At 41.7% G+C, this 25,911-nt stretch overlaps 1 protein-coding gene across 1 annotated transcript in view; it reads right to left on the reverse strand.

Moving 5' to 3' along the window:
* The window catches only part of LOC309353004 (macrophage mannose receptor 1-like), a 51,225-nt gene extending 34,490 nt beyond the window's left edge, over positions 1–16,735 (reverse strand). Inside the window, exons 1-7 of the mRNA XM_081881846.1 lie at positions 16,537–16,735; positions 10,907–11,308; positions 8,604–8,777; positions 4,702–4,866; positions 3,214–3,327; positions 2,518–2,664; positions 844–1,026 (exon numbers count right to left, since the gene is read on the reverse strand). Of these exons, the coding sequence (XP_081737972.1) occupies positions 844–1,026; positions 2,518–2,664; positions 3,214–3,327; positions 4,702–4,866; positions 8,604–8,777; positions 10,907–11,308; positions 16,537–16,597 (1,246 nt within the window). The 5' untranslated portion in view covers positions 16,598–16,735. The remainder of the gene's footprint in view (positions 1–843; positions 1,027–2,517; positions 2,665–3,213; positions 3,328–4,701; positions 4,867–8,603; positions 8,778–10,906; positions 11,309–16,536) is intronic.
* Between the last annotated feature and the right edge of the window lie 9,176 nt (positions 16,736–25,911).

A 25,911-nucleotide genomic window follows, 5' to 3' on the forward strand; every position in this document is an offset into this window, starting at 1 on the left:
TACGGCACAAGCTGAATCCTCCTTCCATCAAGCACTGGTGGGAAGTAAGGAAATTTTACCGGCATGAAAGATGCATTAGTGGGCGGTAGGTATAAAAAGGTTGACTACCCCTGCGTTAGTCCTTGGAGCCTTCTGAGCCAATGCCTTATCTTTTCCCCACTGGCTTAGCATTGACATTTCATTAGGTCACTACAGATAATAATGATGATGACAATAATGATAATGATAATAATTTATACCCTGCCCATCTGGGCAGCTCCCAACAGAATTTTAAAAACACAATAAAATATCAAACATTAAAAACTTCCCTAAACAGGGCTCCCTTCAGATGTTTTCTAAAAGTCAGGTAGTTGTTTATTCCCTTGACATCTGAAGAGAGCATGTTTCACAGGGCGGGTGCCACCACCGAAGGGCCCTCTGCCTGGTTCCCTGTAACCTCACTTCTCACAGGGAACTGCCAGAAGGCCCTTGGTGCTGGACCTCATTGTCCGGGCTGAACGGTGGGGGTGGAGACGTTCCTTCAGATATACTGGGCCAAGGTCATTTAGTGCTTTACATCTATTGCCGTACCTCAAGCAAAACAACCTCTCCACAGATGCATCTTAATTCCCACAAGCCTGAGAAATTGCTAGGCTGACACATATGAAATCAAAGACAAAAGGAGGCACACTAGAGAAGAAAGCTTTACTGAGTTGAAAAATGTTGCGAAATAGCCACTAAAATTCTTGATACCATTGTAATATTTATTAATCCTAGATGGGGTGAAAGCAGGTGCCAGTTATGTAAACTACTGTTGCTACACAAAACATGCTAATTGTTAAGATACCATGTACAAATACTCACTGTACCCAAGCTGGGAAATTGTAAAGCTGTACTCTTCAACGTTGTGTATACTCGCCAGATCTCCACCTTCCTTTCTGCATGATGCTAAGGCATCATTCCACAAGGCCGGTGTTCTGTGAATCTTGTAACAGTGGCCTGCATATGATATCCATCCCTCAGGACACTTAATATTCACATTTGTTTCTGGGAAAACAACAGCCACAAACAATGATCAAGTAGGCACCTATGCACACAATGCTGTATAGATTCCACATAATGTTAGGGGCATGCACATCAGAAGGTCAGCAGTTCAAATCCCCGTGACAGGGTGAGCTCCCATTGCTCTGTCCCAGCTTCTGCCAACCTAGCAGTTTGAAAGCATGCCAGTGCAAGTAGATAAATAGGTACCACTGTGGCGGGAAGACAAATGGCGTCTCTGTGTGTTCCATCACAGTGTTCCAATGCATAAGAGGTAGTTTAGTCATGCTGGCCATATGACCCAGAAAGATGTCTGTGGACAAATGATGTCTTCCTTGGCCTAAAGTGAGATGAGCACCACACCCCATAGTTGCCTTTGATTGAACTTAACCATCCAGGAGTCATTTACCTTCTTTTACGTTACATACACACACCTTTTCCTCATCACTTAAGCCCCATCTTCCTCCAAAGATTTCCTTTTAGTCCCCAATCCAGCACACACACGATATTGGTGATCTAAGCCTCCTTCACAAGTTTGCAAACCATCATAAATTAAGTCTGTTTCTCACACTATTGATAAACAGGTGCATCAGCAGGGAAACTCTGCTAAACAAGCTCCCCACTTTAATTACTAAATATAATGATTGTGTCGCTAAAAGGAGCGGGGAAATCTTTTAAATAACGTAGAAATGCATTTAGGAAACACCTGGGCATGTTTGCGTAGAATGCTGAAAGGGAATGGAAGGAAACTGTGACAACGCTTTGGCGTAGCACACAGGGATATTTATCAGAATGTGCTTTTAAGAGCAAAGTGGTGTTTTCCTGTCTCTCAGTGTCAGCGTCTCTATTACAGATAATGGAATTTGCTGCCATAGCTGTCTAGAATCTGGATGCTTCCTTCTCACACTGAAATGTAAATACAATGTTTTAAATTCAAACTTCTGATGCCGAGGACATACACGTTCTTACATTTCAGGTGGGCTCTACCATAAAGGGACCCAGAATTGTCTCGTCAACTGCAGACTCCTTTAAAATAAAATACTTTGCATTCTGTTTCCTCTCATGTTCTCTTTGGATAATACAGCAATAAATAAACCTGAAGCCATGGGCCAGTTTATAAGGAAGACTTTGAGCATGCAGAAGCCCTTGGCTGCCAGCACAGAGAAGGAGGCACTACTGAAGGAAGAGGATGGATTATTGAAAGTGGAAGCAGCTGCTACTGCTGAAAGGGCAGAAGAAGGTTCTTCATGGATGGCTGCAGGAGCTGTCAAAGCTATAGCTGAGATGCTTGCACATACTAGGGATGCTGACTGTGTAGACGCCTGTGTTACGCAGCCAATAGACCCTTTTGAAACAACAGAAAACAATACTATCCTCTTCAAGAACTGGGTGTTTTGAAGACTCCTCTTCACAGAGCTTTTTGAAAGAGCTCCAAAATACATCTGAAGCTTTCCCTTTTTTCATCAGCCTACTGCCAACTTCTATTCATCAACCTACCTGAAGAAATAGTGAAGGAGTTCAGACTGGAATTCTCTTTTTTACAAATGTAACCAAGTTTCTGACTGCATTCTAGAGTTTCCCATTTGCCATTTTTACTGGGATTAAATGTTCCACAGGTTTTTCCAGGCTCTGGAGAAGGACTCCCTTTAAGAAACGGGCACAAATAAGAAGGATATTCACTTTACAGAGTTCAAGGTCTTCGTTACAAAATTCCATTGTAGCCAACGGGCATGTAAGAGGCGTTTACTACACAAAGTCAGCTCAGTAATCAGATCAGCACATTTAATTGATCCAGGCTGCAATTTTGCTCACGGCAAAAGTGCTCGGCTCAGTGTTTCGCCTCAAGATTTCAGGCCTTCAAGCTATATTTGTAATGAACATATGAATGATTCCTCACAAGTCATCATGGCCAGTGATAGGATGATGGTATGTATAGCTAAACATATCTGGAAGGCCATAGCATATTGGACCCAAGAACACATGTTTTGGATATCTAAACAAAAATTTCAGCATAAGAAGATGAAATGGGGCATCACTGCACTCTTAGTGGGGAAGGGACATTTGAAATTGTGTGTTTTTGTGCTGTTGATGTTGTTCTCTACTGCAAAAAAAGAGGGAAAACTGACAGATATGAGGAAAATTGAAAAGACAAATGCATTTAGAATATATAAACACCCAAACAACAGTGATTACCTGGTGCCCAGTTTAGGTATCTGAAAGGATGGCCACCACTCCATTGCCATCCACGGTTGGAGTCCAAACTGTTAAGACCAAACCAGAGTTCAGTAGTCAAAGTGGAAGTTAACCCTAAATGAGCATGCAAAACACAGCAAGGCATCAGTCTCAGGAATGCGGACTCTACAACAGGCAGTAGTAATTACAGGTAAGTGGGTAAGGATGAGCATCAAAGTTGCAGAGCGAAGGAGAATTTCAGCAATCGAAAACTTATTTTACTACTGCAGCATTAAGAAGGGAGAAGCACCATCTGCCAAAAGTTTACTTTGTGGGCACAACAACACCTTACTGAATTTGGTAAGTCTACTTCTAGACCTGCCTTTCATGGTTACGACAAGAAGAACCAGACAAGATGGAGCCAAGTTCTTGCAGAAAATAAGCATTTGCGATCAGTCTCATGCACCCACTCTCCTGGATTTTGGTGATCAAATACATGAAGTAAAATTTAAAATGTGCAAAGTACTTTTGGCTCACCACTAAATCTCCACAACCTGTTCCTACATATCTGGTGTCAGGAAGTGTGACTCCCACAGCAGAGAGTATGAAACATTGGCAGTTTGGACTGGGGCATCTGTTTTCACAGATTAAGCAATAAATCTGATCGTTTCACATTGAAATTGAAAATGTGAAAAGAGGCTTGAGCAAATAGTTTCTTGTGAATGCAAATCGGTTGCTCAGTATGTGCAAGACAGTCAAGCAACAAACGAGCCCACCTAACAAGGTTTAGAAAAAATAAGAATAAGACAAGAATTTGTTTGTATTGTTTGTTTTTCTCTTTGTGTTTATTTGTGTGATAAAATGAATAATTTTTTTTTGAAAAAAAAGCAACAAACAAGACTCTATAGTTTGGGTGCATGAGTTTAAATTTCTTCATTGCTGTGACAAGGCAGTGCAAAAGTAGGATTCTTAAGCAGGAGAGCTTGCTTTTGACATTTATGAAGCAAAGCTACAAGATCACTTTTCAAATGTTACCTTGCACACAGGGGAGGCAGAAAACTTAGGAGTGCCATCGCCACTCTCAGCCTTCACACATTCAGCTTATTGTGTTCATGTCTAGATATTACATAGAATCATAGAATTGCAGAGTTGGAAGGGACCCTGAGGATCATCTAGTCCAACCCCCTGCAATGCAGGAATAGGCAGCTGTCCCATATGGGGATCAAACCTGCAACCTTGGCGTTATCAGCACCACACACTAACCAGCCGAACTATATAGCTAGACTTCTTTCTGTGCGATTGGGAATCCTGCTTTTTCAGAGTTCTCAGTCGTAAAGACAAACGGACAGGCATAGTAGAAGCATAAGATCTATGCACCTGTTAATGCAGAGAGATCAGGAACGGGGATAATGCAAGTTCTGTTGTGCAACTTTCAAGTCTTTCACTTTAATTTATTTGGGATATAATATATGACATCCTACAAAATATCCATGCACGTGGATAACTTACCTGTTAGGTACATTTGCTCATGTAACTCAGTAATTCCCAACAAACGTGCACCTTGTTGCTGACAACTTTTACTCGCTTGGTACCAGGTTAGAGCAGCGTTTGAGTTTATTTGGTACTGAACATTGGTCAAATGGTCTGTATTCCACAGCTTGTCCATTCCGTCAGCTATAGGGGGAAATAAAGACAGGCTTCCAATGTTCATTACGACAAAATGAAAGAAGCATTATTTACTTATAAAGTCTGAATCCATAGCCCTGAAATTAACATAGACTTATAACTATTTTCAGAACTGAACTAAGGGACTTCAGAAACACCCCATTTGTGGTAGGTGACTTCTGCTTTGTTTTTTCTAAGGTAGCTTGGACATGCCCTCTCAAACAATGGATATCTAAAGTATATAATAATATTTTCCTGTTTCTGTCTGGATGGTTCTGTCAAATCTTCACCTCCTGTGGTCTCTATTGAGCCAGACAGTTTGTGAATTACTTCTACTCAGTGACACAGACTGCTTTCTGAGCTGGCTGGATCTATAGGTTTTTGGTTTTTTTTGAATAATATTTATTCAGAATTTTAACAATTACAAAAAAGTAAAAAACAAGGAACAAGAAAAATAAAAAAATAAAAAACAGAGAAAAAATACAGTCATTTTAGAAAAAGATAAGAGAGAGAGAAAAAACAACAAATCAAACCTTTACATATTTTTCTTTCTTTAACTTATTTCCTTGACCTCCTCACACCTCCCGTTTTTGTATTCTAATTCAAATTGATAATTCAGCAAATCCTTGCACATTCTCTCTTTCCTAACAAAATCCTTAAATTTACCATATTTTTTTAAAAAAAACGCTTTTACTTTATCCAATCTTAACTCTCATCCAAATCTATATATCTATACTTATTCTTAATACGTTTCCCTAAGGTCGGAAAAGGTTCCATTCCACGAATTTCCCCACTCTCAAAAACAAACAAACAAACAAACAAACAAACAAACAAATTATATTATATGCATATTGAGTTCCCAATTTCCCTTCCACCCAAACCCCTTCCCGGTTTCAGTCCCCAGTATAAGTCCATCAATCTCAAAAAGCCATCAACCCAGAGATCTTAAATCCGAGGCTCTTAAATCTCTCTCATGTCCCCTCTGCCAGTCTTTTTGATAGTCTTTAGTATTAAAAGCCAATTCTCGGGGAAGCTCCAACCCAGCAGCATCCACATTCCTTCCAGCCAAACCTCCATACTTAAGAGTAGGGCCTATAAGATATTCCAAATCTTGTTTCATTCTCCTTTCAGATCCAAATGTCCCCAAAGCTCCAACTTCCACCTGAATCAGATTTGTAATCCAAAGGTCATCTGATTTCCACATAAGGAGATCTCTCCATCTTTCACTTTCCAATTCAGCCAGGCTTCCATCTTCAAAGATTTATCTCTCCTTGTTACCATCATGTCAGGCCTCAAATTGTAGCTCGCCCTTCGCATCTGCAGGGTTACGGCTCCTCTTTTCTTCTCTTCAGAGACAACATAATTCTCCTTCTCAAATTTTCCTGTTTGTTCAGTTGAATAAAGTTCCTGCGCCAAGTTCTTATCAAGTTCTTTACTAGTGTTCACTCTTGTGCCCAGAGTTGTAACATTTGTAGTCAAAACACTTATCTGACCTTGCAACTTTCCCAAGAGAAGGAATGTCCTATTCAATTCAAACTGAATTTCCTTCCTGGCAGCCATTCTTAAACAGTCCAGGGTCAAAAAACTGTTTCTCAGCTGGTTCTTGATGCAATATCCCAAAACTCCCTCTAGGGGAATTTAAGTTTCTTTTTACTCCTTTCAGCACAGACCCAAAGGTCCCATACGTTAGATTGTAACAGTCCTTCCTTCGTTTTAAACATAAGCTTGTAGCAAATGTAGACAGTAGAAACAAAGTCCTCTTTTTGTATCTTGACAGCTAGCTTGACAGCTGTCAAACGGTTCTATTCCTCATCAACGGGCTCTCAGGGACCACTCCCGGGTCCGGGGGGGGGTGCGTCAAATCCCAAATTTTGTTCTTCTCCTGCAGGCTCCGCTGCTTCCAAATAAAATTTCTGATAGTCTCAATCAGTAGAATTAAAGTCCTTTACAAAAAAAAAAACTTTCCACGACCTTAGTTGACAGGTTCTTTGCTTTAGATTATTTACAGAAAGGGGAGGCGGACTTCCTGTTTGGACCTTCCCCGATCGGTGCCTAATTTAAAATTATTTTAAGAGTCCAATTTCCGTACTACTCACGGGTTGTTGTTTGAAATCCAAATATCCACAGGAAAGAGTCAGCGCTCTCCGGCAACGACTGTGCGGCTTCACTCCGCGAAAATAGCAGTCGATTCGAAACACCGCGCCGCTCACCCCACGTCACTTCGGAACAGGGTTTCCCTGTGAGTAGGGGGGGCGCTCCTGGTGTCAGCCGAATCCCACGTTCCCAGGCTTCCTCCGCCTGGGATTTTTAAAGGGTCTCCGCCTTTGCCGCGGCGGCAAGACCCGATTTTTGCGGAGCCGGTTCCTCTGACTCAGAGGAATTCCGCCATTGCCGATGGCGCTAACCCGGTAGTCCTCTGGCTGGATCTATAGGTTTGGCCATTCCTGTTAGTTTTAGCTGTTATCTTTCTGCTTTAAACATCAATAAAGATATATATATATACGAAAGCAAATATATATATATATATATATATATATATATATATATATATATTTAAATGCAATGACAAGCTACAATGCGACTCCAAGCGGTGGGACTGTAATAATATAGTGCTAAAATTCATAGGAAAATTCCTCCTGAGTTGTTCTAGGGCTCTGTAGAAAAATACAGAGTTTTGACATTGGGACAGTCAGACATGTGATCTTCTTTGATTTTGCCTTTATGTGTTTCTTTTCTTTTTGTTAAAGGCATTGACTTTTAACCCTTTGCCCACACCATGGTCCTGATAGAAATTGCCACATTCCCCCCACCCTTGCTATCCACAATGGAAGCTTTTCTCCAGTTGCAGATAACAGGCACAAGGACACCCTAGCTCCAGTCAGGACCCCGGCAGGAACAAGCAGTTAATATTTGTTAAATCATATTCATTTGTAAAAAAAGGAATATACAATGGGATAGACAGGAAGTCCAAAGTGTTGGCACATATATGATTTTGGAATAGTTTTTTGTCCTTGTTTCTTTTCTTTAGGTATATAAATTTTGTATATAAACTTTGTATACATGCTGAAAAATATATTATAATAAGCCTTGTGATGTAATATGATAATGTTTACCTATGTAACATAAGAACGTTAATAAATAAAACTCAAAAAAAGGTTTGTTAAATCATTACATCCCTGGCCTTTTCAGAAAAGTTGCCTATCTTCACAGTTCAATAATATGCACATTTATGTATGTTTTATTGACTAAATGATCAATTAAAATAGTGGTTTTAGCCATCCACATTTAGCCATATATTTAAGGCACAAAACTTCCACCAAGGAATCATGGAACTAGAGTTTGTTAACGGTGCTGGGAATGGCAGCTCCATGATGTAAACAACAGTTCTCAAGGTTCTTTGGGAGAAACAATGTACAGTCGTACCTTGGATCCCAAACGACTTGCAACTCGAATGTTTTGGCTCCCAAACACAGCAAACCCGGAAATAGGTGTTCTGGTTTGCAAACGTTCTTTGGAAGCCGAACGTCTGACACAACTTCTGTGGCTTCCTCTTGAGTGCAGGAAGCTCCTGAAGCCAATTGGAAGCCACGCCTTGGTCGTTGAACCTTTTTGGAAGCTGAACCGACTTCCGGAACGGATTCCGTTTGACAACCAAGGTGCAACTGTACTTTAAATATATGGTGTGTAAACGGCCTTAGATAGTGACATTTCATGATCCAGGCTTAAGAAAGAACTACAGAACTTACATTTCAGTGGGCAAAAGCCATATTTCTTGTCTGTATCATAGTTTCTAGTAGTTGAACACCACAGCCAGCCATCGGACCTGCCAGCATTTGTACACTCTGCGTACCAGTTACCATCATACTGGAAAGGGAATACACATGGTGCTCCATTGGCATTGCCATTCAGAGTGAACATGTCTGGAAAGAAAGAGGAAGAGAAAAGTGTAAAAGCAATAAAAGAACCAGTAATAAAGTAATCAAGTATACCATTACTCTGCTATACTTTAAGACAAAGTGTTAGCCAACTAGCCATGGCTTACAGCAGACACGGAACAATAATTGTGTAATTGTTGTACTGTTTTAGTGTTGTTAGCCGCCCTGAGCCCGGCTTCGGCTGGGGAGGGCGGGATATAAATAAAATTTTTTATTATTATTATTATAATACTTTAGAAGCTAGCAGGTGCATTATTCCATAAGCTTTTGTGGATTATCAAAATGATGCACCTGATGAAGAAGACTTTAACCTAAAAACCCCCACTAATGCCAAAATAAATTTGTTAATCTTTAATACCTTACTTAGTCTTTGATACAAGCACTGTTCTCTTTGTTGTTTGGCTCAAATTATATTGTGGTCTACTTTACAGCATTTTCACAGGGATAAAAAGACTAAAGCACTTTGGCAAATGTAAAAAGCTATTCCACAAAAATGGGATAGTGCCAGAAATGGTTTAGAACAAAGTGTGCAAAGCTCATATGTAGGAAGGCAGTCTACAGATGCCTATGCAACCCAACTAGCAAACAACCATACCGTTATAGGCCTGAATATCCTATCTGTGTTCAATATTCTTATTTCTTTTATTTTTAGAGGTTTTTTATTATTATTTCAAACATGCCTCCTTGCCCTAGTTCAAAACCAGAGACAGACAGGCTAGAGGAAGACATTTCATTTCATTTCATTTATTTGTTTGTTTGTTTATTTATTTGTTTGTTTGCTTGCTTGCTTGCTTGCTTGCTCGCTCTTTATTTATGCTTATATTCCTTCACTTTATTCCACATTCTGGAAAAAGGTATAGAAGTGAATAATCTGAGAGGGAAATAATCTTCTCCCCTAGGGCTGGACTTTTAAAAGACATCTGAAGGCAACCCTGTTTAGGGAAGCTTTTAATGTTTGATGGATTACTGTATTTAAATATTTTGTTGGAAGCCACCCAAAGTGGCTGGGGAAGCCCAGCCAGATGGGCGGGGTATAAATAAATTATTATTATTATTATTATTATTATTATTATTATTATTATTATTGACGGGGATGTGTGGGAGGGAGCTAGGCTACAGTTCATAATCACATGAAGAGGGTACGGCGAGGCAGGGAAGAGAGAGGATGACTGAATATGGCTTGGATGCTCTTCCTGTCTCCGTGTTGTCATGGTTACTGGCTGGGATGCCCTGGTTCATAAATCTGAGGTTGACATCGAGATGTCACAAAGTAGAGGAACTGTCTGAGCACTTCCCCTCAATGACACATCCAAGTGCAAACCTGGCATCACTTGCAAATATTAAATTGGGTAGAGGTTTCATAGAATTGTGGAGGGGAAGGGATCCCAAGGGTCATCTAGTCCAAAGCAGGGACCTCAGCTAAAGCATCCATGACAGACAGCTATCCATCTGTGCTTTACTTTTCTTTTTAAAAAGGGAATTAATAACATTTTGAACATCTCCACAACTGGATATTTGCATGTTGGTTCTGCCTTACCCTAGATGTTATCTATTGTTCATATAATTGGACACGGCAATTGAGTCATGCTCTAACTCAGGGGTACCCACACTTCAGGTGTTGCTCGACCCCAACTCTCATCCTAGCTGGCCACTGGCCATCAACCAATTGGGTTGACTGTGGCAGATGGGAGTTGTAGTCTAGCGATATTTGGAGGTCACCATGTTGGCTACCCTTGCTGTGACCATTTGTTGCCTATTCTGACAGAAATGATCTTACAGCTTGGCATTTCATTATACTTAGGCATTCGATGTGTGGCTAAATTCACCTTGCCTATTGGGACAATTCGGATAATTATGCTATCCTAGTTGTTGAGCTTTTTTAAGGAAGCCACTTTTTGATTGACTTGATGTATAGCAGCCCTGTCCTAGGATGACAAACCTCTAAAGGGGCAATTTACTTTATTTGTATGGGCTCTTAGTTCTGTGCATTATAATAATAATTTATTATTTATACCCCAGCCATCTGGCTGGGTTGTTGGCTTATATAACAACATGACTAAAGATTCAAGTAGCCAACTCAGAAGGAAAATGAAACAAAAACCAGGAAAATTTACCTTCATAGCCCCGGGAGCACAAATCGTCGCTGGTTCCATAGACCTTCCACCGACTCCATACGCCAGATCTCCGGTATAGCATAATTCTTTTTTCATTTCTGTTGCCATAGTTGAAATGCAGATCTGCTCCTTGGATGGCGAAAAGTGTGTCATTTTTGCATTCCCATCGCTGGAGATCGCTTGTTGAGTCACATGGGTACAGAGTAACTGGTGTCCAGTCAACCTTTGAAGATACTCCTAAACATAACTTCAAAGACATGCTCATCAGCTGGTGGCTGGAAATCCATCTAAATTTTTGTTCATCACTTTCATGGTTGCAAGTACTGGTAGTGACATAGCTTGCAGACCGTACATGAACACAAAGGCTGTGGTTTTCGTTATATATTAAAAATTTGCTGGTATCTGTAACCAAAAACAAAAAAATGTAAGTTCTATGGCACAGAAGACCAACTAGTCATGTGTATCACAAGCAGAAATCTGATTCAAGAAGCCCTTGAACCAGATTTGCACATTAATATGGAGTGAATACAAAACACAGCTATTAGGGCTCAGTGTGATCTCTCCAACAGATCTGTCAAAGCTCTATGAAAGTGTTTAAAGGAGAGAGAGAGCATTCTGGGAAATGATATATAATGAACTGGAAAAAAAGTTTAAAATAACTTTTACAAAAAACCCAGAAGCTTTTCTATTAGGAATTCTAGGTGCCAAAATCTTAAGGGAACAGAAGAGATTATTTATGTATGCAACAGCAGCTGTACAGATGCTGCTAGCCCAGAGTTGGAAAGAAGACAAAGTCCCTACCAGAGAAGAATGACAGGTCAAGTTGCTGGACTATGCCAAAATGGCAAAAATGACCAGAGAAATCAGGGAGACCAAAATTTTAATAAGGAATGGGGTAAATTTATAATTTACCTTGGAGACCACTGTAAACAAATAAAATCGTTAGCGGGACTGCAATAATACTTGTAATGTAATGAGAACTGGTGATACAATGGAGATATGAAAAGATCTGGATTGCTATAAAGATGCAGCAGGAAATGTTTAATAACAGGACCCACAGAGGGGAGGAGGGAAGTCCAGAGATTCATGGGAATCTTGTATTTATGGAAGGTGTTGTGGTATGATTGTAAATTTTAATATGTAAAATCAAATAAATTTGTTATACACACACACACATATATATACACATACATACACACACACATACACACACACACACACACATGCCAAATAGATGGCTCCACAATTGTTTTAAGATGCAGTGGCTAGCTCTTCTGCAAACTGGAAATGAATGTTTTTTTTGTTTCAGTGAAAAAGCTGACCTACACTTATCTAGAAGCTGGTTTCTTCCTCTTGTCCTCCTTGGCTTCCAACCCATTAGGAAGCAGCATAAAGTTGATGAGTACTGGAGACACAAACCCTTGCAGTTTATCAGTCAGTTTTCCTTACAGACAATACAAGGAAATGTACAATTATCACCAACGGTGATAAAGTCTTTCACTATATTGTTGTGCTAACAATTGCTCTGCATTTTTGTAAACTAGTATGTGCAATGCTTGCAAATTCTTCCTAAATACTTTTAGGGGAAGTCGAGCACAAAGTGGAAAAAAAGAAAAGGTTACTACTAATTGAAACATTGTCTTTTTTTTAAAAAAAAAAGGGGGTAAAACTTTTCCAGAGTTGCTGGAACTAAGACAGAATATTTGAACCAGGTGCTTAAAAAACAAATTTATACATTTGGATTTAGACTGCATACCTGCAGTTGTATTTTATATATATATATATATTGTTGAAACAGATATTAGACATTTCCTATGGTCACAACACAAATATGTGAAGAAATTTTTAAGCATAAGATTCAAATGTGGTTTTGAGATTTTGGACTTATCATGCATGTGCATTGAAGTATGAATGTAACTAATGCCATTTTTTAATGTGTTTATGTTGTCCATTGTCCAAAGAAGGATCATTTGTATTCCTCAACAAAACAAGCTATGTTTAAGATTGTCCCAGTGAGCATAGGCTTCTCTTTTTTTTCCTGATGGGAGCTATAATCCAACAACAGGGGGGCAACAGGTTCCTTTCCCTGCTCTGCCTGCTGCATGCCATATTCCAGGGGTGGAAGGACCTGTGGCCCTCCTGCTGTTGTTGAATGACAGCGCCCACAATTCCTGTCCATTGGCCATGCTGACTAGGGCTGACGGGAGTTGGAATTCAACACTTTTGGGAGAGTCATAACTTGCCCATCTCTGTTCTGTCCCTTTATTTTGCTTAACTCTGCGCTTCATCTGTTGAAGGAACTGGAACTAGAGATGTGAGGAAAAATAAGAAGCAAATTGAATGGGGAATTCAATTCAGTTCACATTTAAAGGTGAATCTACCTATTTCTCACCTTTTGAAATAATCTTTGTAAATCGCATTTTATTATTTTGTAAAAATGATTATGATGATAATTTATTATTTGTATGCTGCCCATCTGACTGGGTTGCCACTCTGGGCAGCTCCCAACAAAAAATAGTAAAAGCACAATACAACATCAAACACTAAACACCAAATGCTGAACAAGGCTGCCTTCAGATGCTTGCTTTTTTAAAATCACGTAGCTGTTTATCTCCTCAACATCTAATGGGGGACTCTTCCACAGGGTGGGCGCCATTACCGAGAAGGCCCTCTGCCTGGTTTCCTGTAGCTTCACTTCTCACAGTGAGGGAACCACCAGAAGGCCCTCAGAGCTAGACCTCAGTGTCCGAGTTGGACGATGGGGGTGGAGATGCTCTTTCAGATATGTTTTACAGTCAAATGGAGTATAAATTTTATGAAATAAATAATACGTGAATTGAAACACAGCCATGCTTTGAAATTCACAAATCTCTCTGAATGTTGCAATGCAGTTCTTTGGCCATCTAATGTTTACGAAAATGTATGTAAACTGCATAAAATGCAAGTATTAGTGAAAGCAACATTAAAAATGTGTTATATTGGGGAAAATATAAATGTTAGGGAAATATGCTTTGCTAAAATATGTACATTAGACAAAACTGCACAGACAAGTTATTAGAGGAAATAAGCACTAAAATGTTGAACTTTCATGAAGACTTCTTGTAAAAAAGAATCACAAGCTGGGAAACAGAAATAATGAGAAACCCAGAGAAAGGAAACAACTCTGGACAGGAATGAGCAGTGGCATATAATGCAGGAATGGGGAACCGGCAGGCCTACCAATGTTGCTGAACTACAGCTCCCATAATTCCTGTTCCTTAGCCATGCTGGCTGGGGGTGATGGGCGTTGGAGTCCAACAACATCTGGAGAGCCCATTCTAAAGGATACAAAACAGCAAAGTACCAATCCCAACACAGTATCTTGCTGCAGAAGCAGCTACTAAAATAAAGCAGCAGGACTGAGCCATAGTTTGAAAACCCTACAAATTTAAGGCAGGTAGGGTAATATAGCAGCCAGAATAGAGTCACAAGCTCAAGCTCCATCCCTGATATAGCACCCCTGTTGAGCATGGGGCTTCCTGTGTTGAGCATGGAGCTCCAAGGAAGGGATCCTTCTTGTAAGGATCTGCTCATGCCTAGGGGCTCCATACAAGTAAAACACCTGGTTGGCCAGGTGTCCTGCTTGCATAGAGTGGCTGCCCATGCAGCTTTTCTCATCCTTTGGGTTCTATCTGGAGCAGCTGGAGAAGGAGGAGGAAGAGAAGAAGAAGAAGAGTTTGGATTTGATATCCTGCTTTATCACTACCCTAAGGAGTCTCAAAGTGGCTAACATTCTCCTTCCCTTCCTCCCCCACAACACACACACTGGGGCTGAGAGAATTCAGAGAAATGTGACTAGCCCAAGGTCACCCAGCAGCTGCATGTGGAGGAGTGGGGACGCGAACCCAGTTCACCAGATTACGAGTCTACCGCTCTTAACCACTACACCATACTGGCTGGAGGGTGAAGAAAGAGCTCATACCCTCCAACATTTCTTAGATGAAAATAGGGACGTCCCATTCCAGAATGATAATTTTACTATTTAAACCCCACACATCTTATTGGGTTGCCCCAGCCACTCTGGGCAGCTTCCAACATATATAAAAACATTAAAAAAATTAAACATTTTTAAAACTTCCCTATACAGCAGTGATGGCCAAACTTGGCCCTCCAGCTGTTTTTGGACTACAACTCCCACCATCCCTAGATAACAGGACCAGTGGTCAGGGTTGATGGGAATTGTAGTCCCAAAACGGCTGGAGGGCCAAGTTTGGCCGTGACTGCTATACAGGATTGCCTTCAGACGGCTCAGGGGTCGGATAACTCCATACCTTCCAACATTTTTCTAATGAAAATAGGGACATCCTAAGGAAAAGTGGGACATTCAATCAAATCAGAAACTGGGGTGGCTTCACTAAATCAAGGATGTCCCTGGAAAATAGGGACACTTGGAGGGTCTGAGAGCTGTGAGTGGAGGGTGTCCTTTTTCCCTCATTTGGACCCCCTGGGAAACTCAACAAACCTGCTGTACCTGGAACTGGGTGTGGAGACTACAGCTGAATTGACAGCCTGAGGAAGTACCATCCACTTTGGGCCTGCCCATAAAAAGCAAGCCTAGGGTGAAAGGCTAGTTCCTCTTTCCAGGAACCCTACTCTTTGTAAGGCTTTTGTGGATGAGCTGAGAGTTTGTTTGGATCCTGGGTGAGAACCCGGAGGGTGTGCCAGAAGGAAAATGAACTGATACTGATTTTTATATATTAGTAACATGCTATTAATGTAACATTTTAATATGTATCTGTGTATTTTTGTAGTTGTTTTTTTTAAAAAGTTGTCTGTTGCTTCAGTTTTCTGTACACTGCTCATAGATATTTTTAATATATTAAGCTGTACAGAAATTAAATAATCACTCAATCAATGCAGAGATTCTCTTTTCAGGAATTCATGATCAACGCAAAAATTTAGTATAAGAGTCAGAAGTATAGCCCACAGCTCCTGCTGCACATTAGTGTGCTGCATGCAACTAAATGTGTGAATAGGCCAGGGCATCTGATGTACTAAGCAGCTAGTCACATGAAAAATGAACTATTCTTGCCTTCAAAGCTAACCCCCCCCCCCCGCAAAGAGACAGACTTGTACGTAAAACCAGTACATTGCCAGGTGCCCAAAATTACATCCTCAGTCCTAATTTATTTATTGCGTTTTTATGAGTATTGATTTACAATAATTAGGTAAAACCATGAGCTAATTTTATTTTCAACTTTGCATCTGAATATTATGCAACATGGAGAAGCATTCAATATCTTCTGCACTCACAGCAGCAACAACAACTGACTATTTCAACCTTGCAATTGTTAATTCAGGTATGAAACTTGCACATCAAAACTGACAGCTGCAGTTAGCCTCAATAAACCTAATTTGGAAAGTCAAAACACCAAGCAGCAGGAAAAACCCAGTTGGGCTGTTTGCACATGCCGAACCAGATTACAACTGTCTCGTAACACTCAGCATGCAGTTCCAGTCACTATACTAAATATATACAGTATTTGTATACTTGTTTTAATGATCCAAAATAGAAATCAGATTTGCAAGCCCCATTCTTGCCCCATTTTTGGCAAAGCCCCATTCTTGGCAAAGAACTGATTGGAACTTACCTACTAGCGAAAAAACGCAATGTTGTAAGGAAAGGAAAACCAGAAGCAAAGAAACAGGCATTTTACGCAAGTTTACTACTGTCTTCCCTTCCGCCAGAATGCGCCATACAAGGTTTCCCTTTTGTAGCAGATCTTGTTGAAGCCAGCAAGGAGGAAAGCCGTGTTCATTTCTGAGAACTTATAGTTGAGGGAGTGCATTCTGGTTGCCTAATGATAAGGAAATGCCCTGCCACACAGGGCATTGTGAAATAACAGGAATTCACCGTTCAGACTTTGCTTCTCTAAGCTAATTTCACCGCTGAAGGAAAAAGGAAGGAAGAGCTTCCACAGAATGGCAGGTGATAAAGTGATGAATGCTCAGCATTTTTTTATTTTTTTTTCTGGGAATGCCTCAGTTGTGTGTGGGAAACAGATTGGCTCATCAAATGTCTCCAAGAATTGTGTGTGTGTGTGTGTGTGTGTGTGTGTGTGTGTGTGTGTGTGTGTGTTATGATAGCTTTTCTACTTGTTGTGATTGTTTTGCCTGTACTTGTTAATTTTTATTTCTTATTTCTATCTTGCGTTTCAACATGTAAAGCCAAACTTCAACATGTAAAATCAATGTAATTTAAAACAAAAACATATTTAAATAGAAATGCCTCAAAATGGACTTTATTATGTTGACTCATTCCTAGATGCAGCCCTGCATGTAGCATTATAAAACAGCTTAAAGCAATATTGAAGATCCCACAGTGGTTCCTGTCTTCAAGGGGGAAGATTGGAATAATTAGTCTTAAAAACGAAATAACAGCAACTCAGCAAAACACCAGAGCTATCAAGAACAGCAAATGAATACAAATCAAGACAAGTGCCACCCCATATCATCAGGCAGAGAGAGGTAGTTAGTTGCCTCAGGTGGCAAAGACTATGGGGCAGAAACTAGGCAGAGCTATGTGTGCCACACAGCCTGTCCTTTGCCCCCAAAGCTAGTCTGCGCTCCTCAGGTGCATTTTACTTCCTGGATTTATAACAGAAACCTGTTGCAGTCAGCAAGCATCCAGAGTATGTCTATGCTCTATTTTCAAAGTGCAGGTTTAAACCTTTAAAGTACTTATGTAACCTTAGCCCAGCTCATCTTAAGAGAGTAAGCTTCTGGTCCAAGGGCCACTCACTCCAGGATTTCAGCTGGCCCTCTGTGTCTCCACCCATCAGCTCTTCAATGGAAAGCAGATGAGAGGGAAGTTGGCTTTGATGTTGCACAAAGAATGCCATTTCAGCTCCTTCCTCTGCAAGATTTGCTCCAAGTGGAGGGAGAAAAGCCTTAATAGATTCATTGCTGTGCCGGGCCCGGGGGGTAACCTGAGCAACGCGAGGAGTTAGTCCGACAGGGCCAAGGCAGGCCACGAGGCAGGAAACCAGGCAAGGTTAGGCACAGGGTCTCAGGCAAGTTCTGGCAAACAGCAATGTTGCTCCTGCTACCTGGGGTGGGGTCCAACAGCCTTTTATCTTTGTCAGGTTAACGGCTGGTCCTGATCCCCCGGTGACTCACCTCCCTGTCTCGCCCAAAGGTGAGCACTCCTCCTGCGAGTACTCAGGTCTCTCCTTCTCTCAGACCTTAGTTGCTGCAGCTCGGGAGTTGTCGGTGGGTTACCAAACCCAGAGGCCACCTCAGCCTCTCCTGACCCAACTGGTAGTGAAGCAGCTGTAAGTGATTGCCCAGCTGGAGGCAACGAGGTAATCCCCGCATCTGGAGCCAGGGCAGGCTCAGGCCCCTGACTCGGCCCAGCTGGTGCTTGTTACAGGGGAACCTGTGCAGACTGGGGCTCTTCAGAATCAGGCCCCAGACTAGGTTCAGCTGCTGCCTGAGGCAAAGGATCTGGTGCGGACTGAGACTCCTCTGGTTCCAAGCCCGAGCCCGAGTCGCAGGCCATCACAGTTGCAGACATGCAAGAAGGCATCCAGGCATTTTGCAGTTCCATGTGTTATGGGGTGCATCTGGATTTTGAAGTTTACAGCTTTGAATAGTTGCAAGAGAGAGCTATTTCAAGATCAAAAATTATTTGCACTGTTCTGTTCACCTCTGCCTTAAGACAATGTCTCCTCCTGTATGAAAACCCTCCTCCCTGCCACACACAAGAGTCACCTGAGCAGATCCCGTTTTTGAATTCCAAATATGCATCTCCTTCTACAGAGATGCCACCCACTTTAATTTCAGATGGTTTGGGGGGGCAGTGGCGTAGCGTGGGGGGCAGGGGGCGGCCACACCGGGCGCAACACCTGTGGGTTAGGGTTAGGGGGCGCAAATCCACGGGTTAGGGGGCGCAAATCCATGGGTTAGGGGGCGCAAATTACTTGCCTTGCCCCAGGTGCTGACAACCCACGCTACGCCACTGGGGGGGGGTTATGATTTCTGCTCTAGTAGGCCTTTGAGAAGTGGCACCTTGTTGATAAATGGCCCGGTGCACCATATCCTGGGGGTTTGGAAAGAGTTCTTGCTGTGTGGGGAAGCCTTGCAACAGGCTTCTCCTAACAACCGGAGCCAGAACTTCAATAGCTGTACAGATGTACCTTGGAAGTAGAATGGAATCCATTCCAGAAGTCCTTTGACTTCCAAAATGTTCGGGAACCAAGGCGCAGCTTCCAGTTTGGCAACTGAAGGAAGGCTAATTTAAACTCTGGCTTAAGGCAACGTCCATACACCTTAGCTGAGTGCACAGATTTATTAAATTCATTTGCTTCTCCTTTTAAAATAAAAGCTTTTAAATAAGAAACTGTATCACCTGTAACATTACTAATAAATGTAATTATGTCTGGGTTGGTATTTTGGGAATCTAGCAATCCCTGAGTCTCAGGAAGTTTTCAAAGCAGATTTATTGGGTTCACAGGAATCAGAGTTATGGAGAAGTGAATGTTTTCACATGCCTCCAATCAAAACCTACAAAAGCCAACATGAACCTTTCCAGCCACACCACATGTCTGTACTCTGGAAGGAAGCCTACACACCCGAAAGGTCAGGCAACTGTACAAAACAGGTGCCGTTTCCAGCAACAAATTTGTCCGTTTTGAAAACAATGTGTTCCAGTCGGTTGTTGATGCAGTTGTTATTGACATCTAGGCTCTTTTAATTTTCATTCAAAACATGATACTCATTGCTACATAGGAGAAAGCCTCTTTAATTCATTCCCAACTATCATTGTCCTTGAGATCTTGACTGGTGTGACTGTGTACACATTCTGGCTGTGTATCCATTCTCTTAGATCTTTAAACAAGTGTGTTTTCTGTTGGTGATTTGTGGAACATTTAGAAGACCACATATGATGGGAGGCCTCTTCAGGGCTAAAACTGTGTAGGCCAGGGGTCAGCAAACTTTTTCAGCAGGTCAGTCCACTGTCCCTCAGACCTTGTGGGGGGCTGGACTATATTTTGGGGGGAAATGATGCAAGAGCACCACAAACCCCAGTGGCTGCTTACCTGTGTCTTATGAGCGGCAGGGGCTGGTGATGACAAAAGAGCTCTGGAGAGGGGCTGCTTAAAATGGCGGCCGCTTAAGTGCTGCTGCTGCTGCTGGCACCAACAAAGCCTAGCCCCCTTCCTCCTCTAGGCAGGGTGGGGAGAAGCCAGAAGGAGGGAGGATGCGGCGGTGCCATAGCTGTGTGAGGGAGAGAGAAAGAACGCGCACTGGTGATCCATGCAGCGATTCCCGGACTGTCCACAGGCCAGATCCAGAAGACAATTGGGCCTGATCTGGCCCGCGCACCTTAGTTTGCTGACCCATGGTGTGTAGATGGACAGGGTTGTTCACACAAGCCCCGTCCTCAGTGTTCCATGTGCACAGGCTTTCCTCTCTGTGTGCTTCCTAAATCTGTTCTAGGGGTTCCTCCGATCCTCCAGAGCAGATTTGAAGAGGATGCAGGCAGAGGGAGGCAGGGAAGTTCCATTGCGCAAGCAGAAATCATGAAGCAGAATGAAGCAAGTTGCTTCCACTCACTTCCTTCCTCCATGGCTGGAGTTTGGTACAGTCATACCTCAAGGTGAATGTGCTTCGGGTTGAGCGCATTCGAGTTGCGCTCTGTGGCAACCCGGAAGTAACGGAGCACGTTACTTCCAGGTTTCGCCGCTAAATCCACCTCTGTCCACTACACACCCCTTCCACTCCTGCCTCCCACCCCACCCTGCCCATCAACCTCCGCTCTTGTTGCTGCATTTCCCTTTCTCAGGGAAGAGAGGTAGCTAATGGAAGGGGCACTCAAAACCACCAGCCTCCTCCTCTGCTGCGTGCCAGCTGCCCTGTTTCCTGTTATTGCAGCAGCCCATCAAGTGGTGAAGAAGCTGCAGCATCTTGTTCACATTATAACACGTATTCTTCCATGTGCTGGGGCGGTTGGGAAAGACATGGGAATATGCTTTATCTTCTTATTATTTCTATTCCCTCCCTTCCTTATCTCTGACATAAATCAATTAAAATTGGTGGAGAGGTCAGGCACGCGTACGCGTACACACACACACACACACACACTGTCCTTTTTTTGGAAATGGGAGTCTTTGCTATGACTGCACAATTTAAATGGCAAGTTCACAAGATAAGCACTTTGAAGTATAGCTTGCTTATAACATGTTTCTATGTTTGCAAGAATGCATGTGCCTAAGGCTCGGATCTAGAGGACAACATACATGTTTACGTCATGTGAATACATAAAGAGGACACTGCTCCATACAATCAGCTACAAAAACAGCTTTATGTTTATACTGAAAATGTCTGCACCCAATGAAGGCAATGATGAATACAAAACACTTTGTATTTATCCCTTATTTCAAAGGAAAATGTCACCAATCCACTTCAAATTCTTTAATTGCAATGGTTCAATATCCTGCATTTTTTTTATGGAGCATGTGGAGTGTTTATTCCTTTATTGCAAATTGATCCTTACACTGCAAGCCTCTCTGAGTTTAATGGAGCTTATTCCCATGTAACTGGGTAAAAAAATTGCAGCCTTACACAACAACCCTAAGCATTTTTGCTCAGAAATTAAGTCCCACTGAATTTTTTTATTATTACTATGTTTACTTAGATTCCACCTTTTTCCCTGAAAGGGATTCAACGCGGCTTGCAGCTAAAATAGAAATAGCTGGGTGGGGGGAGCAATCATTAAAAACGATCTATCTATCTATCTATCTATCTCAACATACAAAGCATTGCAATAAAAATATCACAGCACCAGCCCTTTCTTTAATAAGTCAATTCTTAAAAGCCTGTTGGAACAAGAAAGTCTTTAACTGCTGGTGGAAAGATAGCAAGGAAGGAGGGAGTCAGTTTAATTTTAAGAGACTTAATTAGAAATGAAAAGTCACTGCGGTTTACAATACCCCGAAAGCAAGAAATCCTGCTATTAAAGATTTTTTTTGTCCTTCAAGGGGGAAGTTCTGTGAAGATATTTCATAATAGCTGGTTCTCAATTTTTTAAAGAAATGGTGCAATAACTCCATCTTTGAAAGAGAGAGACTGACTAATATTGTGTTGCAATTACATCTTTAAAAGATTTAATTAAAAAAATGTGCATTCATATTCACAGACTTGAATCTGAACATCAGGAACTGCAATTAGATCAGCTTTTGCCCAGATTCAGAGCTGAACTAATTCAGTAGACAATACTGGGCTGGTTTTCTATGTGCTTAACTTGAACCCTTAGAAATCACTGAAACTTAGTGAATAGCATGACCTATGGATAGCTCAGTTAGAGTGTGGTGCTGGTAATGCCAAGGTTGCAGGTTCAATCCCCGCATGGGACAGCTACATATTCCTGCATCGCAGCGGGTAGGACTAGATGATCCTTAGAGTCCCTTCCAAATCTATAATTCTATGGTTCTGAGATTGATTTCAGTGGAACCCAAGTTCACTAACTTGATCTGGTTCTAGCTCATAGTATTTTTACATTGGGTGGGGGCACTGCAAGCAAGATTTGTACATAAAGAAATGAGTTTTATTTCAAGAACAGGACTCCTGAATTATGCAATCCTGAATCCAATTCTACTTTAAAGCACTTAATCCACTAATTGCCATTTATATGCTGCTGAAGACCACTAGCTAGATCTTCATCTGAAGATCACTGAATCACTACTCAACATCAATACTGACCATAGTTTTATTATGCCGTTTCAGAATAACAATAGCATTTTGCAAATGTGTTTAACATTTTGCATTTTAGACATTGGTTGTTGTTTAGTAAACTGCGATAGTAAACCCAAGTAAAAATGTTTTTATTATATATTGCAATAAATTGTCACTCCTGACAATTTGTACCATGCAAGACCAGTATTTCCTGATCCAGATGGCAGTGGCTCAGAGGTCTCTGGTGCAAGTCTTTCCTAGCTCTTCTACTTGAGTTCCGTAGCCAAAAATGTTTACAAGTGATTTATGGGTCTTCCATCTTGCTGTATTTAGTAGATATTCTCCCAAGAGTCATCAGGCAGGTGTCCTCGTCACTATTCTCCTCCAAGAGTCCTTGCCCACCTCAGGCAGAGCAGATGGTAGGGGTACTGCTAAGTTGTGGTTAGACTGAACACACAGGAAGACTATGTCATTGACAAAGGATCACGACTGCTGTTTTTCTGAGGATAAGAGACAATCCATGGGGTTTACTTGTTCCACATATAAACATAGACCATCACTGAGGAAAGATGAGTTAGACAACAGTTTGGCAGAAGCTCCAAAGCTCTATCTGAAGTGATATGATGGACCTAGAAGTTTATCATTAGTAATCCATTGAAAAACAGGAAGCAAGGAACTGTAAGTGAACACTTTTTGAAATGCAAGACAGACACATATGGACTTTCTAAAGATCTGTACTGGAATCAGTGCTAATTAACTTGTTCCTAAGTGAACTGGAATTAGGGGGGAAATGGACAAGCTTGCACATGACACCAGTTTAGAATGGTGAAAAACAAAGCTTACTGCACAGAGCTCCAAAAGGGCATCTCCAAAACGGGGAAATGGGCAATAATAAGGCAAGTGAGGTTAAATATAAATGAAGTTGTGCATACTGCAGCAAACAAGCTGCATGTGGCTGTATGTACCGGCTAATAGGGTCTGAAAGATCTTCGGGTCATGATGAATAGCTCAATGAAAATAAGTGGGCAGCAACTGTAAGATTATTAAAATAAAACAGACCATATTGTAATGACCCGTGGTACAACTGCATTTGGAAAATGCGACCCAAAAAATGCAACCAGAATGATCATGCGATTGAAACAGATTCCAGATGAAGCCAAACTGGTGTTTGGGGCTTTTCAGTTTTGAAAAATACACTGGGGTGGTGGTGGGGAAGACATGAGAGGTTGAGATTATTATTTACATGAGAAGAACATGATTTTTTTTTGTTCCTCGCTCATAATACCAGGTGTTGGAAGTAATTGGCAGGATTCAGGATGGACAAAATAAAGCACATCACATGATTAAGGAACAGATTGTCCTAGATGTGATGACCACTAGGCTTAAAATAGCATAAAGGAGGGAAGACAAACTAATGGAGGATCATTTTATCAATGAGTATGAGCCATGCTAGCTACATCCAAACTCCAGCGGCAAGAGAATATGCCACTGAATATCAGTTGCTTGAGGATAGCAATGGGGAAAGGTTTTGCCTTCCCACCCTACTTTTCGCTTCCCTAGAGGCATCCGATTTGTGACTATAAGAAACAGGTTATTTGACTAGATGGACCTTTGGTTCATTCAGCAAGGCTCTTAAGGTCTACCTAGTAATGGGAAATTTGTAGTCCTCCAGATGCTGCTAAACCACAGCTCCCGTCATTCCTGACCTCTGGCCATGATGACTGAGGCTATTGTGAACTGGAGTCTGACAACATCTGGAGGGCCATAGGTTAGCCACCCCTGGCCTGCACTTATATGAGAATCGCACTTGGAGGGATAAGGTAACAGTCTACTTTATTCAACGCTAGGACCATACAACACAGTGGAGGGTACAGATCAAGAGCAGGAGTAAAGAGCTTTGGAACAAAAGAAGTGGGTATCATAGCAGTCAACAGTGACCTTGGAATCCCCACTGTAGATACCAAGAAAGAGCCAGCTGTTGGATCAGCCAGAATTGGAAGAAATGCTGTGCAATTCTATTATATAAAGGCAAGTCACTCAAGTTCAGTGTTGGTTATTCTCAATGCTGCATCTCTGCAAGGTAAGCAGGAAAATGGTGATGCTTTAGAGGACCAATCCTAGTCAACATTTTTGGGATCTTGCTCTTCCCAAGCCACTAATGCTATTGCAGATGTGATAGAATGATCTGAATGCTGATTCAGCATTCCAATTGTGTCTGAAATTTGGATTTGTGGTCCCAAGAGCTAAGAGGAGTGGCAAAACTCAGAGGTTCCCAAACTGTGGTCCACAAGCTTCATTCAGGTGGTCCGTGGCATGTCTATAAAAATGCAATTAAAAATCACACAGCACTTAGCACAGCACATTCTAATTGCTAGAACAGACAGAAAATCCGCAAGGACTCTCAGCAATGTTCAAATGGTCAGAGTAGGTGGAAGAGTTTGGGAACCACTGACTTAAACAATATCAGGCAAAACAGAGCCATAGGTGCCTCTGGCTGAGAGAAGGCAGAAGCATTCTCAGCATTCTCCTTGAAGACCAAGATGAGCACATGGACTTATCCAAAGTCATCCTGTGGTCCTGGGGAGGAATTCAAAGAGGTATATAAGTTACTGTCCTCCATCCTGTGTGTAGGTTCCTGGTTAGTCTGAAGGTCATTAACAATCCTTATTTATCGCCTATTAGATATTGCTTTATTGAGGCAAACTTAGAAACCCAAACCCAAAGCAGCTATCATGCTGGCGTCAGAAGCAGATACAACAGCAAAAGGGATAGCAGAAACAGATGTGGTGGGTACCACAACAGGCACCAAATGAGCCAACAGTGGGCAGATTATCTCCTCTGTACTCACAGATCGAAGATCCATTGTTTGATCTGATCTCATAATGCCCAATATTGTGTCCTGCAAGGTGGGAAATTCTTAAATGCATACCAGGCACTACTTCTAAAAAGCTATGCCCTAAGTGTGCAGCGAAAGACAGAGATAAATACCTGCAGGGAAATAGCAATACCTGCAGGTAGAAAGAAATAAGTGGAATTAAAAACAAAACAAAACAGAGAGAGAAAGAGGTACCCACTATTCTATGTTCAGATAAATGCTAAAGTTCGCTGATGAATTCTACAGAAAATGTTCCCCAAGCTGCTGCGAAGAGAGAACTAAGCTTGCTCCACCGCTCAAGGCACGAACAGTTAATCAGAAGTCTCCCCATGAAAACAGAGGGCATAAACACCATTTCCATGGCTAGAACTTCTGGATGTAGTTGGGAGATGATCTGCATTAGGTGCAGTAGACA

Source organism: Podarcis erhardii (assembly GCF_964252035.2).
Source record: "Podarcis erhardii genome assembly, chromosome: 12".
Classification (NCBI taxonomy): domain Eukaryota; kingdom Metazoa; phylum Chordata; class Lepidosauria; order Squamata; family Lacertidae; genus Podarcis; species Podarcis erhardii.